Raw genomic sequence first — 18,467 nt, 5'->3', positions numbered from 1 at the left:
CTTAACTCTGGGATTGAGGATACAAATATGTAGGGTGGAAGTGTCTGCGCTCTTTATACGGGAGCAGCATATAGGGAAAAATATACGTATAATATACCCATACGTAAAAAAATAAAATACTTCAACAATTTAGATGTAGGTTTTTTTTTAATTTTACGATTTTTGCTCATACTGTAGTACATGTGACGCAGTTACGAATAGATACCAATAACGAACACTTACTTCAACAAAAATATTACTAAAGGTTAAACAACTTTGCCGCCAATAACTAAGTACTACGTTTACGTTACGTACGTACGTTTTCGCGAACGAACGAACGAACGTGTGTGGCGGTATCGGTATCCCTTTTATAGATTTATGTTCGTCGACATTGTCGTATTTTGTTTGAAATTTGTTCATTTTTGGCAAAATATCTTTTGTTTTAATTGTAGTAGGTTTTTTAAGAGTAGTTGAAATTTTGGTTTCATTTAAAGTAGTGATGACAATAACACTCTGTATAAAAAAACAATATATTAAAATAAACTAATCATAATAATTCTTCTCATGAATTGGAAAATACATTTGCATCAATGTTTCATAAATATCCACATCAATTGGCATGAAAGTGCAAAATATGATTTTATTCACTTTATTGTTGTCTTCTAGATATTTTCTTGCTGCACGTAAAGCAATGTGGGCAGCTAAACGATTTGGAAAACCGTAAATCCCAGTGGAAATACATGGGAATGCTACTGATTCCAATTCCTGTTGTGTTACAAGCTCTAAGCTTTTTTCATAGCAAGATTCTAGATTTGGTGCAGATCCATTTTGAGGTCCAACTGTGTGAATTACATCTAAAATAAAAAAAAAAGGATTAATTCTATGTTCAACTTTTATTTTTATAGGCAGAGAGAAATTATCACAATAGATAATCAGCTCGCACACCAATCTTTTAGCAACACATTTTCCAAACTGTTCATTCCTCCAATTGGGGAATATTACCACATATGTGGTACCAGTGTGACACTACCAAATATATATGTATATATGAAAATTTAAAATATAAAATATTTACATTTAGCCGGCAAGTTAAAGCCTCCTGTTATCTTTGCTTCTCCTGTTCGACAACCTCCAAGAGTATTACATTCCGCCTAAATAAAAACAAAAAAGAATTAACATAACATTTTTAGATTATGTTTTTAAATGAGAAACTTATTTCACTTTTTACATTACTAGCATTTGTGTGTGGATTCAGCCACATCATCAAATGTAAATAATTGCTTAATTATTTACTAATTGCTTAATTATTTACTATTTAATTAAGCAATTATTTACATTTGATGATGTGGCTCAGTGTAGTATATATCACACAACACATTCTAAGTATGAGACCTCCCCTGTGACCAATATTATATTTGGTTATATTGAAATGATGAATGTAATATAGGCTAAAATCCTTCTTGATAAGTGGCCTTTATATTATAAAGAGTAATGTGTGTACTCACTTGAAGTAACGATCCTGCTGCCCGATGAATTGCTCCATCAACCCCACCTCCAGCTTTTAACATTGAATTCGCTGCATTCACTATGGCATCAATCTTTAGAATTTAGGTAAACATTTTATAAAATAATATAGTTTTATAAACCAATCAACATTTAAAATAAAGTAATAAATAATGTCCTAACAACTTACCTCCAACTTAGTAATATCGCCTTTGAAAATAGAGACTTTCTTCACTAACTCTGTATTCTTATCAGAATCTATTTTTATTTTGCGAAATTCTGTGAGATCTTCATTTGTATGTTTCTTATCTTTTACACCTTCATTTTTTGAATAGTATAAACTCCAAGAGTCAACTTCATTAATAGTTAAGTAATCACTCGCTTTATATAATTTCCTTTTTTCTTCTAATGGTAGTGATAAAATTTTAGCTTTTTCCTCTTCCCACTTAGCTCCTTTAGACATTTTTATTAAGGAATATAGCCGATTTTGTCTAAGCTTACAGATAAGAGATTCGGTGACTTTAGGTAAAAGTGCGGTAACCGGCAATAACATTTCTGAATTTCGACAATTCTTATAACTTTATTTGACATTGAGATATGTCAAATGTCATTAATTTTTAAATATTATTTCATAGTTGTTATATATTTTAGTTTTAACTAGTAAGCTTAATCGAAAGTATAAAAATAGAAGAAAGAAGGAAATGTGGAAATCGAAAGATCACTGTCTAACTATTTTTTATGAACAGTATATTTATTGTACCTTACCAGCTATTGGTTATCAGTTATCACCCCGACAATAATTATTATCTATTTTCATTAATATGTTTTGTGTAGTTTCTAAAATTTATACATCATATTTAAGAGTACTCAATGATAAAATACATTGACTTAAAGATATATAATATAAAAAGAAAATATAATGTGACGAGGGAAATATGGTAATTTTCGTTTATTGTTGCTTGTTATTCCTTATTATTTAATATAGTAACATTACCTTATTTTTTTGTGATATGAAAATTGTCAAACGAAATTTCTCCACGTAACGCAGGCGTGCGTTTAGTCTGTTCTAAAGCGATTATTTCTAATAATTCGTCCCTTTGAAGCAATGCTTTTGTAGCAGAATAAAATTATTGTTATCTCACAACTTTTGGTTGCAAGAAAATTACTCATAGTGGTCAGGTATGGAATAATATTTCGTGTAATATTATCGTCTTGAAGACCGGCCTTTGTGTAAATTTTGAGACTTGTTGAATTTTATAAAAGAAATATAACTTTGTTCTAGGATGAAGGCATTAGGTCTTCTTCTGTTCCTCACAATTAACGGTTGTTTGACCGTTGATAGAAACAATTTTAAGACTTGTGAGCAGTCTGGCTTCTGTAAGCGGCTGAGGCCGTTAAAACCAGAAAAATCTCAGTATTCTCTTAACATTGATAGTGTTATTGTACACGGAAATTCTCTTTCCGCGGAAGTGGTCACAGTTGATAGCGATGGGGAAAAGAAAAATATATTGGTAAGAATATTATGCTTTTTAAAAACCTATACATATTCATAAGTTTAATGGTAACATAATATAATTTTTGTTGGATTTTCCAGTTTAAATTACAAAATGAAAATGATTGAACATTTTTGGTTAGTGAGATGTATATAATGTTGGTTGTTTATTCTTATTGTTTATTAATTTTTGTGGGCATACTTACGATAATTATAAGTTAATTTTTAATTTATATATGCTGCTGCTAATATTTATTACTCGGACAAGTAGGTCTAATATTGGAACCAATATAACTAAATTGGAACTTTGCCCACTTGGCCTATCATACATCTTATAACACTAAAACTCATTAAATCAAAATTCATGCATAATAAATTCATGCAATATTTCAGTTATTGTTTTTTACAAAAAAATTATTATTATATTTTGTTTCTTAGTGTATTAAGCAAATAATAAACATATTCAGTTTCATCTCTTATTTAAAAATAAATCACAAAAAAACAGAATAAACCAAGATAACTACTTGACATTATTTTTTGTTTTATATTAACTGTAAAATACCTTTCTATATAGCTCATTTGGTTCATCAATAGCATATTTTCTGTAATTGAGATTTTATAGGATACAATCAAAGTTTGTCTTTCTAGACACATTTACCAAAAAAATGATGAAATGATCTATATCTAGACTTTTAATATATATTTTTAGACATAGACCTAAGCCCGTATTTATAAACCCCTCTCACCTTAGAGATCAATCTTTAGAGCAATCTCAGAGTTGATATTGATTTATAAATATGTTTAACACATCATTCCCCACTGTTATTATCAGAGCAAGAAACTATTAAGTTATGTCTTAACACTAGGTTCCCCCTACCAAACCTGCTCTGTATGTGGGGATATAGCATATAGCTGATTTATTTATTTATTCCTCTAAGAGAGAATTGAACAGTGTTGTGTATACATTCATCCACTGTGCCACAATGGACATATATGAAATGTTTATAAATTCTACAGTGGCACTATGCACTAAGGCTATCTGCCATAGCCGATGGTACATTCCGTGTGGAGATAGATGAAGCTGATCCTCTGTATCCTAGATATAGGACACAACTGGCTTTGAATGGGGAACCAAAGGAGGATGGGTGAGTAAATATAATAATTATAATATAAAAACTCTGAAAATGAGACAGCATTGAGTTACACTTTTTGAAATGCTGTGTGTGTGTTTAAGAAAGTGAGGAACAGACATGTCCTATTGGGAGTGATATGTTAAGACACTCTGTTATAACATCAAAATCTCTTATACCTTTACATTACTCCTTACATATCAATAGCAGGAAGTTAACTTAATTACTTAGGTTATAAAGTTGATAAATATATATATTTTAATAACTGTATATAATCAAGAATTACTCTAAAATGACTTTTTCTAGTTTATAATAAATAATTTTATTTCATAGAACATATTAATAAAACTTCTTTTCATGTTAATAAGGAAGAAGGAAGAAGGACATTAGTATGTGTGTGTGAAGGTCATATAATATATTTGTAGATCCTAGGCAATATTACAAGAAGACTAATTAAAATAATAAAAACATAATGTGGATTATATAACCACAAAAAACTACACTACATCTTAATATGTACAGTTATAAATAATAATTAATAGTGCTATCAACACAGTTGGGATTTCTCTGACTGTAAACACAAAGGTTGTAGGTTCATCCCTTGTAGATGTAAACCAATGATTACATTTATTATTCATTAATTGCCTTATAAATGTGTGGCAAGTGTCTTAACTATTAGTTTTTCATACTTTAGCTTTCTAGAGATGAGAAAGGAATAAAAATAAGTTTAAATTGTGTATTCTGCTTTCTATAAATATACACAATGGTTACAATATTTATACTATACATATTTTCCTTAGTTTCATACAACAACAAAATAGTCATGAAGTCTTTTGTTCTAATAACACAGGATGTAGATTATGGTAATGACTTATTACAAATCCTAATACAGAAATATATATTGACTTGATATATTGTATGTGGATACCTCATATAGGCTAGGGACTGAGATCTTGTTTTCTTTGTGTTTAATTTTATCACAATAACTCTCAAATATTTCATTGTAGTTGCGGTTATCAACGCTGTGCTTTGAAAATATTAAATGTTTAATTTCCTCAAGTGGGAATTGAACCCAAAACCTGTCGCCTTTACAGTCGCACGCTTGTGCCTCTACGCCAAGACTGGCCTTGATCATAATGACTAATAAGCTTAATACAAAAACTTTAAACAGTTATTTTCCAAATGCTCTATACAAAGTATAAATTTATTTGTTCATACCAATTCTTCTTTCATTACATGTTTTACAAATCGAACTAAAGTTTACTTTATACATAATGATTTTGGTCTTAAACCAAAATGAGTTGAGGATTGTTTATATTAAAATGATTTGCTTTCCTTTGGTCTGCAAAGCAACACAAGGCCAAGTGTAGACACCTCCACCTAAAAGGTGAAAAACAAAGTGGTACAATGGCTATCCAATTCGTAATATGCGAACAAAACATACATATCTTTATAACTTCTTTGTTTATATATTTATTATTGAGGCCGTCATGGCGCAGCGGCTCAAGTAACGCGACGCTAACACGCAATACCTCCAGAATTCGAGGGGTTCCTTGTGCCTACCTTGCTTTGTGCTGGATACAGCGTAAAGCTGTTTTATTTATTTGATTTTATTTAACTTCGTTATTGTAAACATGACATATACGTCTTAGGCCTGGAGGCACTATAAATAGTTGTGGGTTCGATTCCAAATCGGTGGAAGCTCTGTGTGGAGTTTCACCACTCAACACGCAATACCTCGAAAATTAGGTGGTAATGGGAATGGAGCGTCTTAACACGAGGTTCCCTCCACCACCGCGCTAGTACCTACGCGTTAACCTCTTTTTTAAGTACTAATCTCTTCCCCGTCTTAAATAATATTTTTGTTCACAGATTAAAACTAGTATCAAATGAAAATGGAAAAATAACTTTAATCAACACCCAAGGTCATAAAGTGGTTATAACAGCGGAACCATTAAAATTAGAGTTTGTTGACCTTAACGGGGAAACTTCAGTAATACTAAATGATAATAACCAGTTGTTTGTGGAACCTTTGAGGGTAAGAAGGGAGAAAATTGGTGATGATGATGACGCAAATGTGGTGGAAATTGTGAGTGTTGCTATTTGTTTTGTTTTTGCCTATTCTTGTGAATAAAAGTATATTTTTTGGGTTATTTGTTGTGATATGTTGAAATGTTTGTTTTTTATAAAAGAAAATCTTTTAAGGATATATAATGAATTTAAATGGAAATATGCCTGAATTTTAAATGGTACTACGTCAAAACTGTTTAGTTTTAATTTATTTTTTCTATGCATATGAAGTATGTAATGGCTTGTCATTGGGCTCTATTATACCCAATGACTACTAATTACCATTTTTTATTCAACTTACTATAATTTGTGAAATTCGATAATAGAGTGTCTTATCACTAGTTTTTATGGCTAGCTTAAATTATGTATATTTTTTTCTTTATTTATTTTGGACTATGTTTTCGATAATAGGCCAAGTCATTAGCTTATTGGTATAACGTTTAAGTAGTTTAACATCACGTTTTATACCTAAGTATACAATACAATATAGGAATAACAATGTGACAAATAGTTGTTGTTGTTGTATTCCTAAATGTATTAGTGGAAAATTTATTAAACAATCATTTAAATAAAGGTACATGTGAAACGTGACGTATTGAGGCGTCACTTAAAGTGTTTTAACTTTATTCGATGGTTACAATAAATCGAAGTTATAATATTAAAGTCTTACTTATTTATGTTATTTATAATTTATAGTTGTATTCACTGGTTGTCAGTTGGGAAAAATTGACCCTTTATATTCTGTTACTTCTTTCTTCTTTTTTTTATTTTCTTTCAGTCGATTTTTCGAACCATTACTTGGTCAGTTGCTTAACTCAACGTCGATAATGTCAAAAGTTTAATACATAAATAATAATATACGTACTCGTGACCCAGAGTCATCGATCTCTCATTAATCTCTATACGTGACTGATAGAGTATACCGTTTATCTCGAGTAGTTTACTATAATGTATAAAGTTAATATAAGTTATTTCTTCCGTTTTCCTATATATAAAATTATAATAAATAGAAATGTTTTTTTAATATTTTAATATAACTGTGATTTTATTTACGCTAAAACGAATTATTTGTATATTTTATTTAATTTCAATAATGGAAAGATGAATTGATACTCAAATTTAGGATAAGGCCATCGTCCATTTTGAGAATGGGTGGCAAGTTTTTTCCTATCCCAACCAATGATAGTTGGCGAAACTAAATGTCAGTTGCCACGCTTTGCTTTGTGCGAATCGAATCCACAACTGTAGTGTTTACAATCGCCTACTTGTGCCCCTGTGCCATGATGACCTCAATCAATCTCATTTTTTTTTTAAAGATATTTAAAATATTATTATTTAATAATTAATAAATGTATAATGTTATATTAAATACTAATTATTTATTGTTTATGAACAATAATAGTTTGTTTATGTTTATTTAATAGCATACGTGAGGTCGGCACACATTCGCTGTTATCATTTATGCGTAATATCTCGTAATATCCATAACAAACCTTTCATAACATGCCCTTGCTCTTCTTGTGGACGACATATTTTCATCTTAAGCTTTCTTTTATTTCGTATGTAGCACGGTAGGCGGAGGGTGCATAGTGTTAATACACTCCGCTGACCATTTTTCGCCGAATTCTGGAGTCATTGTTTGTTGAGTGGCGGAATTCAACGCCGTGCTTTGCCTCAATACCCAGTAGAAGAAAAGTGGAAAGCGAACCCACAACCTGCGGAGTTTACAGTCACGTTTGTGTGCCCGCGCTACGACTGGTTTCAAAAGATCAATATTTCTCAAAAAATACATTTTAAAAAAATGTTTAATGACTGTACATAAATAAAAATGCACTTTTTACATACATCTAATAAAATCATATAAGATAATCGTATGTTTGATATTAAATTTCCATATAAATAAAATATATACAATTATTTTAGGAAGAAGAAGGCACATGGAGTGAAAACTTTAAATCTCATATGGACAGCAAGCCCAGAGGGAATGAAGCTATTTCCTTGGACGTGTCCTTCCCAGATGCCGATCATGTTTATGGTATGTGGATTTACAATTTTTGTATATTTTTTTACTTTTTACGTTTTTATATTTTTTTGTGTCTGTTTATGCAATCAGGATTTTTATTTTCATTATAATACACTTGTTATTTGACATTATTTTAGTCTTCTCGTAATTGCGGTTTTAGTATAATACAATGATGAATTAGAAGTTCGATGTGAAATTGCAAAAAATAGTAATAATAGCAATCTACTCTATGTAATAAACTATAACAATAACATTATTTAATAGGTATACCGGAACACACCGACAATTTCTATTTAAAAACAACAACATCGGGCGAACCCTACAGGTTGTACAATTTGGATGTTTTTGAATACGAATTGGACAGTCGTATGGCCATTTATGGTGCAGTACCAGTGTTGTATTCTCATAGGTAGGTAATTAAAAATGTTTTTTTTTTAATATTTTTAAAACTTAAACTTGTTATATTATAGCTAAATAATACAAAATATTTACATTATTCTAGTGTATTTGTGTTAGTCGTATTACTGTATAGCTTTATTCCAAATGCGGAAAGTGTGTGAGAATAAAGAAAAATTGCCAATGAGTTGGGAATTTATTTTCCCCTAAATATTATAAAACCTAAAAAAGAATACTTGATTAAGTGCTAAATTTGTTTTTTTTTTAAATTATTTTTTAATACATTCATTTATAATCTCTTTATTAATAAATTATTATTTTTAATTACAGTGCCAAACGCAGTGCAGGTGTGTTTTGGCACAATTCAGCTGAAACTTGGGTGGATGTCGTTAACTACGCCGATGGCACAGTGGTCTCTTCCCTTGTTAACTTGGTCACTGGTGGACAAAAGAAACGGGTTGATGCTAGGTAAGGAGTAATAATACAAATAAAAAAATATTTCCAAAAAAATTATAATAAAAATAAATAATAGAGGAGGCACCATAAATTGAACACACAGTAAAATATAAAGTATTACGTTTTTTTATATGTTCCTTAATTTTTACGTACGGTATTTTTTCGTTAGCATGGCGCAAGCTCTACTGTATACATAGTAATAAAGAATATATAAATGAATATTATTAAAACTACTTCAAGTAAATTTTTATAAGGCATAAAACAGTTTTTTTTTATGTAAGATTAAGCTTAATTAATATAATTCTCTAAAAATTAAAAATAGTTTTTAATAAAAAAGCTCTATTAAGTATGAACTCATACACAAGATACATACTCTCGGTTCTCTCGAAAACGGAATTTCGGAATGTTATAAATTCGACGTGTCTGTGTATGTACCTGTACGCCTTTCTTTAGCATCGTAGCTCCTAAAGGGATGAACCGATTATGATTAAGTATTTTTTTTTATTTGGAATTACTTAATTGAGGGTGTCCTTAGACATAATTCAAGAAAATAATATGTTCAATGATTTGCATATTTTCAGCTCTTTTCTAGTTATTTGCTTAGACAGTGTTTAATTATTGCTTATTAAATGACTTTTTTTTACAGATTTATGAGTGAATCCGGCATAATAGATATATTTGTGTTGATGGGCAACAAACCTAAGGATGTATTCCGTCAATATACTGCTTTAACTGGAACAGCACCATTACCACCGGTATGATATATTTTTTAGCGTAAATCTGTATCCAGCCTGTAACAATGTGGCAGAGGAAACTTTGCTTTAAGACACTTTGTTGTCCACTTTCCATTTTCTATCAAATATTTAATTCCCCAGTGGGCCTCGAACTCACAACCGCTGCGCTTACAGTCACACGCTAGTGTCACTGCGCCTCCACGACTATAATAGGAAATATGCGAATTAGACGAATCCGATTCTCTGATCCCTCCGGATCGGACCCTACTATATGAGGGGATAACCTAACTTAGCTTCACGCTATATCCCTAGCGGGGTAGTCACTGAGAACGGAGCACCAAACGCTACGGTCACTGCATACCTCTTTCGCCTCGTCCACCGTTCATACATGCCCTCCGTGGGCTCCACATGCTTTTTACCAGACCTTCCTCCAGTATCTACGATACTGTGTTTTCGAAGGTCAGCCGAGGATATCAGCGTGAAAAATCCTTTTTTTATATTTTTCTAAATTTCTCTCTCTCATACCACCTACCAATGCCGTTGAAAAGCTAAAAAAATAATCTCTTTAATTTCCTTTACCAGCGTTTCTCTCTCTCATATCATCAATGTCGTTGGAACTACGTGGACGAGGCCGACGTGCGCGCCGTCGACGAGGGGTTCGACACGCACGACATACCCGCCGACGTGCTGTGGCTGGACATAGAATATACTAATCAGAAGAAGTTTGTGATATTTTTTTATATTTTTACAATGTTTACATGTTTGAAATACTAAATATAAGCGATTGGTATTCTAAGTAAATATTTATATTTATATGCATTATAAGTATATCTATATGTGTTAGTTAAATTAAAAAAGTTATCATAATTTAACAGAGCTGTGATATTGGAGTAAATCGTATGCGCCAATTACTTATAATAAAAATTGTTTTATAATAAACTTAAAATCGTTTAGTTTAATATATGTATTTAACTTACTCTTTTTTAACTCAACAGATATTTCACGTGGGATGCCGAGAAATTTGCACACCCATCCGAAATGGTGGCCAACTTGACCGCCAAAGGACGTAAATTGGTGGTTATTATCGATCCCCATATCAAAAGAGAGGCAGGTTACTTCTTGCACGAAGATGCTACTGAACAAGGATTGTATGTCAAGGATAAAGATGGGAAAGATTATGAAGGTATCTAAACAAATGTAGTCAATATTTTTTATGTTTTTAAAATATTTTAACACATTAAGATAAAATTATTTATTTTTACAAATTGTATTAAAATTTAAACATAGCAGGGTTGCCCCAATTTTCAAAATATTTATGTGTTGAGTTGCAAAATTCAACGCTTTCGTCGATGACAACGACGCGACGTCAACGTTTATCAGAGTGAGAATATGTAAATAATTTCAATATCATTAGAATCATTCCCCTGAGTGGGAATTGAACTCACAACCGTTGTTTACAGTATATGTACTACATATACCGCATAGCGCAGTGGGACAGCGTGTGACTACGTACATATTAGTGACGTACATATCGTGTACGGTCTATATTATTTCTTCCTATTTTTAAATATATTGTGAAATTGATTTCTATAAATAAATATTTATCGGTGTTAAATACATTTGCGTGTCCATATTGACTTTACAGACCTATATTTAAAATAATAGATTGAGCGAGATATTTTTTTAGATTCCTTATGCTTAATTTTTCTTCTTATAGTGCCTCTCCAACTAGTGAAAGTTGTGAGTCTTCTATTCTTTCAACTATTTTTTCTTTTTTTTAAAGGTTGGTGTTGGCCCGGGTCGTCCTCATATTTGGACTTTTTTAATCCAGCTGTCACTAAATATTATGCAGAGAGATACAGCTTTGATAATTTTCCTGGAACAAGCAAAGATGTTCACATATGGAATGATATGAATGAACCTAGTGTGAGTATCATATATTTTGCTTTACTTTTATGCTATAAGGTACGCAGAGGGAACCTGGGAAGTGTTAAGTCATTCTGTTCCCATTAAGACACACATTCTATTTATAATGTTTACATTATTTAATAACTTGTTATTTATTGCTTTTAATTTTTTTTTAAATGGTCAATTAAAACCAATTGCCATTATATTCTCCTCATCTGTATATATTTTATCTGTATTTTTCTATTAAATACAGGTATTTAATGGGCCGGAAATAACAATGCCGAAAGACTGTCGTCATTATAAACCCCCTCAGGATGGACAAGATGGCCTCGCTTCTTATTGGGAACATAGGTAATATATAGCCTATTTAAAAAAAAAACTTTTTTTATATTAAAAAGTATAAATTGTTATGCTTTTAAATAAGGCAAATATTTTAATTTTAACAATTTAATTGATTATAATTGTGAATATTATAACACCATGACATTTGTGAACTTACGAAAAAATGTCAAATGGATGAAGCCGTGTGTGGGTCGTTATAACCTATTCACGAAGGTATGAGATAAAAGGTAAAAAATCAAATAAATGGTTATTTTATAGGTCAGAATTAACGCCCAAAAGCCGAATTGTTTTCAAATTTGAGACGCATTTTAGTTAAAATATAATTTTCATTAAAATGTGTCAGATTATATTCGCCATTTTTACCGACCAACCAACATAAAAGTTTAAGAAACAGTATGTCTTTGTTTACATTTGGCTCATGCCAAAATGAATAGGATATAGTAATAAGTAATTTCATATTCCTTTTTCTTATTCCAGACATGTACACAATGAATATGGTCTATGGCACATTAGAGGTACACACGAGGGAATGCTCTCAAGGGCCAATGGCAAATATAGGCCTTTCATACTAACGAGATCTGCGTTCTCTGGTACACAACGGTGAGTGAGTATGTATGTGTGCGTGTTTGTGTGTGTCTAAATAAACCAAGATATTTTATAACGAAACTAAGACCTTTCGTAACTACACTTCTTTGAGGCTTTATATTAAATTCAATATTTTTTTTTATTTACTATTTAAATGAAGTTTTATGTGCGTGTATGTGTGATGTTCTCATCTTTAGACTATTTTTAAGAGATTATTTAAAGTTTTCTTAATCTTTTGTTTTTAGTCACTGGACTTTTACATATCTTTTCACAATAATTTTATTTAATATATTACTTTCATTGTCTAGTAAATACGTGGGAAATTAAAAAAATGTGTTTAATATGTTGCATTTCATTTGATCTTGTGGTCTTTGTGGCGCAATGGTGTCTGACTGTGGTCGTGGGTTCGATTTTTACTCGGGGGAACGATTATATTTATATATTTTTTTATTTACCACTGTAGTTGACAAGGGCGGCATTTTTTTAACCAGATAGTTTAGAGTGCTAAACGATATAAGGTCGTTTCTTACCTCTTTCGCCTCGTCCACTGTCATCCATAGGGTCCTTATGCTTTTTAATTGACCATCCTCCAGTATAATCGCTACAGTATTCGCGGCGTTAAGTTACGTAAATGTTTCTTTCAGTTACGCAGCAGTGTGGACAGGTGATAATGCAGCGGAATGGGGTTTCCTACAGGCATCAGTGCCGATGTGTATATCCTTAGCCGCCGCCGGTATTAGCTTCTGTGGATCAGACGTTGGTGGTTTCTTCAAGTATCCTGAAGCTGAAATGATGACCAGGTGGTATCAGGTGCGTGACCTGTTTTTTTAGCTTTACGTGGTTACAGTTGCAAGTTTGTGCCCACTGCGCCACATACAATCATTGTCATTGTAATGGCGGTGGTAGGTAGGGAATGTAGCGTCGGCAGTCTTGATCTAGATGTGAAGCAATCATTACCTCCAATGCAAAACGGTTGAAAAGGTTCCCAAGAGGCGCGGATATAAATTCCATTACGCTCAAAATTTTTATGTTTTTTCTTAAAAATAATAGTTTATGTTGTTCTGAAAAAATACCATACAAAAATTAAAGCCAATGTTTAACTTGGTTATTTCCTTTTTTATAAACACTAAAAATATTCAAGTGCTTTACAATACCATCTATATGGTGCGATAGTTATCTATAACATATTAATATTTAAATGATATTTTTTTATACAGGCGGGCGCGTACCAAGCATTCTTCCGCGCACACTCACACATAGAGACGAAGCGCCGCGAGCCGTGGCTCTACGACGCGAGCACCACCGCGCGCATTCGCGACGCCGTGCGCCGCCGGTATGCGCTGCTGGACTTCTGGTAAGTACGCTACTCTGTGAAACGCTACACTACTCTGTGACACACTTCACTACTGTGATATGCTTTACTACTCCATGACACATTGTTCACTATTTTTTATACATAGAGACAGAAACCAACGATAGAAATACAAACCATAACTTTACAGTATTATATTACTAAAGCCGCATCGTTTTTTTAGGTACACATTATTCTACGAACACTCGCAAGATGGTCTCCCCGTTACCAGACCTCTGTTCCAAGAATTCCCCAATGAGGAAGAAACTTTCACTATTGATAATAGCTATTTACTTGGTAATCATTTTTTAATATAATTTTTCCATATATTTCCAAATAAAGAATTAATTATTTCGTATATCAAATATCTTTGGATATATAGTAACTGTTGTCAGTTGAAGTCCACTTTAGGAAAATAATTTATATATTTTGAAAAATAATTAAAAAATACAATCGATTCTGCTATGAATTAAAAATAGTTATAATGTTTAATATGGACGTGACTTTTGACGCAATATTGCATAAATAAATATGTGTTAAATATTTGGCACCATTACCTTGTATACATATACATCTGACTGCAAACACGATGGTTGCGTTCAATTTCAACTTGGTGCAGCCATTTCTTTCATGTCCTCATTCTGGTAAAAAGACAAAGTGTGGCGTTAAGTTCGGTTCCCTAAACATACGATGTCTCTAAGATTGTAAGAAAATTATGAAGAAAGAAATATTGTTCTAATTTGTTTCTTTTTAATATTTATTACGAGGAAATTAAATAATAATCTATAATATCAAATCCATCTTGAACAGGTGACAAGTTGCTAATCCGCCCAGTGTTAGAAGCAGGCGTGTCAAGCGTCAAAGTATACCTCCCGGGAAGAGAATCCCATACCATCTGGTACGATGTAGATTCCTACCAAGCGTACCAGGCTAATGGATATATGAATGTTGATGTTAATATTGCTAAGGTATATTTTATTTACTTACTTTTTATTTTAATCATGATGTAGATTACAGTAATTTGTGGCTGAATTTTTCCTTATGGATGGATTGAATCAACACCCTGAGGAATAAAAGTGAATAGAAAAATTATTATTTTTATTTTCATTATAAACTAATTAATTTGTAACAAGGCAACTCTTTACTTAAAATGTACTGTTTAGAATTCGAGTGTAAAGCGGAGAACAGATTGTTTTTACATTAAGCTTTCCTGCCCTGCTATATATAATATATTTTGTTTTTAGATTCCAGTATACCAACGCGGCGGTACCATAGTACCGCGTAAAGAGCGAGTTCGTCGTTCTTCAGCTCTAATGGTTAATGACCCTTACACGCTCGTCGTGGCCTTAGATGACAATGTGAGTTATTTGAATTACTTATGATATATTAATTTTAAAAAAACTCTCATATTAATGTATGTAATTGTGTATAGTTTAATTAAGACTAATTTTTAAATTGTAAAGCCACCATACGAGGTAATGTGATGGTTGCAGATTGATCCCCAATCGTGGAAGCGTATGTATAAAAACACATGTGTTTCCACATTGAAACGAAAACATTTCCACAACTCAATATGCAAGATCTCAAAATTTGGGGAATGACGTGTCTTAACACTAGATTTCCACTTTAGCCAAAAAGCAATGCGCGAAGAGGCTCTTTTTTAATTGTTTCTTTGTTTAATAAAAATAATTTGACATGATCAATTTAATTTAAACTTGACAGCTTTTTAATAAAATATAAAAAAATAGTCTTTTAAACTTTATTGTTATTTTTCAGAGTAATGCAGAAGGTTCCCTATACATAGACGATGGTGAAACATACGATTATAAGTCAAACAAACATATCTACGCCAAGATGTCGTATGAGCCCAATGCACTTAAATATACGTAAGTATTTTATTGTATATAACATTACTATCGACCCACACGCAGCTTCGTCTGCCTAAACTTATTACTATATATTTGCCAAATTATATAAAATATTTACATAAATTGTAGCCTATGTGTTATTCTGATGTATATGTTATATTACTAAAGTGTCATCTAAGTCTATTCAGTAGTTTTTTTGCATGAAAGTGAAATAAACATCGACCATCACAAACTTTCACATTTATAATATTAGTAGGAAAAAGAATAATATTAAAGTATATTTAAAAATTATATCGTAAAGGTAACAGTTGTCGGTTCAATTTCCACACGGGAGAATAAAGTATTTTTTTTATTTTATGGCTCTGGTAACAAGTCAAAGCACAGAGTCGAGCTCTGCCACACAACAAGCAATGTCTCGAAAATTGAGCGGTGTATAGGGAACAGAGGGTTACAACACTGTACCCTCAGCTTATTCTGTTATGTGCGGAATGCGTGAAGCAATAAAATCTTCCTTTGTTCTTTTTGCAGTATTTTGTTTTTTATTTTCATTTGACAACGCTGGCGAAGCCGCTGATAAGACTTAAAAAATGTCGTATTTTTTATTATTTTTCAGTTTCATCCACGACAACGCATCTTATCCCACACGTTCGTGGGTGGAAAGAATAGTCATAGCCGGTATAAAAACGCCCCCGAAGTCTGCTAAATTAAGCCAAGGTGGTAAAATCACACCCTTACAAATGACCCTACATAGAGGCAACGACGTACTTGTTGTAAGGAAACCTGCCGCCATGATGGCCAGTCCATGGGAAATACTGTTTACATATTAGTAATAGAGAATATATTGTAATTAAACGTTGTGTGGGAATTCTGTAGTAAAATATCATAATTTTTTATTTATATAAAAACTTTTATAGTAAAATCATCCATCTCTCCTAGACTATGAATTATAATTATTATTTATATAGTATAATAGTCACTTTATTGTAAGTGAAATATTTCATTTACATGTAATAGATAAGTAAATATATATTATATGTACTCGTCAAATACTCTCTCTACGTATTATGCTGTTGCTTCAATTATTTTTGAAATATATATTAATAATATACAGTAATTGAAGTCACTTAAATCAATAATTAATTAAAAAGAATCGTATATTTTTAATGATTTGTGGCCAAAGTTTAACTCCATTCAGTCAAAATATGTAGGGAAAGTAAAATTTATAGCATTTCAAATATTAATAAAATTAAATTATTAAAAGAAAACTCATTACTACGTCACACGTTCTTCAGATTTTCAAAGTACATTTATATATTGATTGTAAGGAATTGTTTTAATCTGTGGTCATAATTTTATTACCAGTGTTCAGGACTTATTAAATTTTTGATCTGTATATTTTCTATTTGTAATTTAAATTTGTTTACTCTTTAAATACCGTTTTGCATCAGCAATAAATATCGTTAATGAAACGATCAAGTTGATTCGTTTTATTTACTGTGACATGAAATTTTAATTTCATTTTATTAATTTGACTTTTTTAATTCAATTCTTTTATAACTTTTTCTTAATATTATTAAGAAATATTGAAAAGAATTCATTATTATTCAATGTCACAGTATTTAAGCAGGATAACAGTTTAAATCAAAGTATTTTACTCCTGAATTGTTAACTTTTATTACATATTGTGATAAATAAAATACAATTTTTAATACATACGCCATTTTATTATCCCCTATGTATTGTAATAAAGCAACACCGATGTAAATATAACTTATTTGTTTCAGGCACTGTTCAACAATATATAACCTAGCTTTTGTAGATTTAACAGACTAGTTTAAAACACAATCACGTATAAAGCACTTGTAGAAGAAATTTGATAAATTATGGCCATTTTTTATTTTAGCTATAATTTATACCTAACCATTTATTTTATTGTTTTTTTTTCCCTTGCGCAAGAAATTGGCGGAAAATGGGAAACTGAAGTGTTTTAATAGAAATGGAGTGTCTTAACACCAGGTTCTTAGGTTCTTTGTGCTTATCTTGCTATAAGAAGGATACAGTGTGGGACAAAAAACAGTTGTATATATTTTTTTTACCTACAGATGAATGTAATGCTGTTTTTTTTCTTTTAAACCAGGAATAAATCAAAATATCGAAACTATTTTGAAAATTGTACTTTTCAGTATTTAGTAAAAGAAAAGAGCAACTGTTGAGTTTCTTGCCGGCTCTTCTCAGCAGAACTGCCTTCCGAACCGGTGGTAGCTTTTTGTTGACATGTACATTCAACGATTCAAAAGTGCTTTTATAGTTTATTTGAATAAAGAATATTTTGAATTTGAATTTGAGTACACAGAAATAACTACAAAATGTCCTCTTAGAAGGGCGTTAATGTGTAAATTAGGTACAAAATAATAAATCAAATTTCTTCAGATTCAAGTACAAAACCATTATCTAATAGCTATTCCTAAGACAAAAATATGTTACACTCCATTTTGTTCATAAATAATTTAATGTAATATTTATTTTATATTTATATTACACGACTATTAATTTCAATTTCTGCTAAAAGTTCAAATTAATTTGTAAATAATAATTTAGAAGTTTTAAAAAAATATATCAAACATTATTTT

At 31.2% G+C, this 18,467-nt stretch overlaps 2 protein-coding genes across 3 annotated transcripts; one reads left to right on the top strand and one right to left on the bottom strand.

Moving 5' to 3' along the window:
* Positions 1 to 495: 495 nt before the first annotated feature.
* Positions 496 to 2,100, bottom strand: LOC146540903 (uncharacterized). The gene is made up of 4 exons (XM_085195879.1): positions 1,673 to 2,100; positions 1,485 to 1,577; positions 1,055 to 1,130; positions 496 to 833 (listed from the first exon to the last, which is right to left on the bottom strand). The coding sequence occupies exons 1-4, from the start codon at positions 2,033 to 2,035 to the stop codon at positions 523 to 525; spliced, it is 843 nt and encodes a 280-aa protein (XP_085052005.1). The 5' UTR covers positions 2,036 to 2,100; the 3' UTR covers positions 496 to 522.
* A 367-nt stretch (positions 2,101 to 2,467) lies between these two features.
* GCS2alpha (glucosidase 2 subunit alpha) lies at positions 2,468 to 17,548 on the top strand. 2 transcript variants are annotated; one of them, XM_085195844.1, is made up of 20 exons: positions 2,468 to 2,661; positions 2,765 to 2,993; positions 3,992 to 4,119; positions 5,977 to 6,193; positions 8,098 to 8,209; positions 8,462 to 8,606; positions 8,924 to 9,061; positions 9,696 to 9,804; positions 10,366 to 10,505; positions 10,779 to 10,966; positions 11,567 to 11,709; positions 11,945 to 12,042; positions 12,511 to 12,633; positions 13,263 to 13,428; positions 13,836 to 13,972; positions 14,154 to 14,266; positions 14,780 to 14,937; positions 15,214 to 15,327; positions 15,746 to 15,855; positions 16,451 to 17,548. In XM_085195844.1, exons 2-20 carry the CDS (start codon positions 2,766 to 2,768, stop codon positions 16,662 to 16,664), a joined length of 2,781 nt encoding a protein of 926 aa, XP_085051970.1. In that variant the 5' UTR covers positions 2,468 to 2,661; position 2,765; the 3' UTR covers positions 16,665 to 17,548. The 2 variants fall into 2 exon arrangements, with proteins under 2 accessions (XP_085051970.1, XP_085051978.1); XM_085195852.1 differs by having other exon boundaries at positions 2,481 to 2,661; positions 5,977 to 6,142.
* Positions 17,549 to 18,467: the final 919 nt, after the last annotated feature.

The sequence above is a fragment of the Heliconius melpomene genome, chromosome 1 (genome assembly GCF_056956725.1).
Source record: "Heliconius melpomene rosina isolate 202511_hmr_F chromosome 1, ASM5695672v1, whole genome shotgun sequence".
NCBI lineage: Eukaryota > Metazoa > Arthropoda > Insecta > Lepidoptera > Nymphalidae > Heliconius > Heliconius melpomene.
The sequence above is the reverse complement of the archived record's forward strand: the minus strand, read 5'-3'. Positions and strand labels throughout refer to the sequence as shown.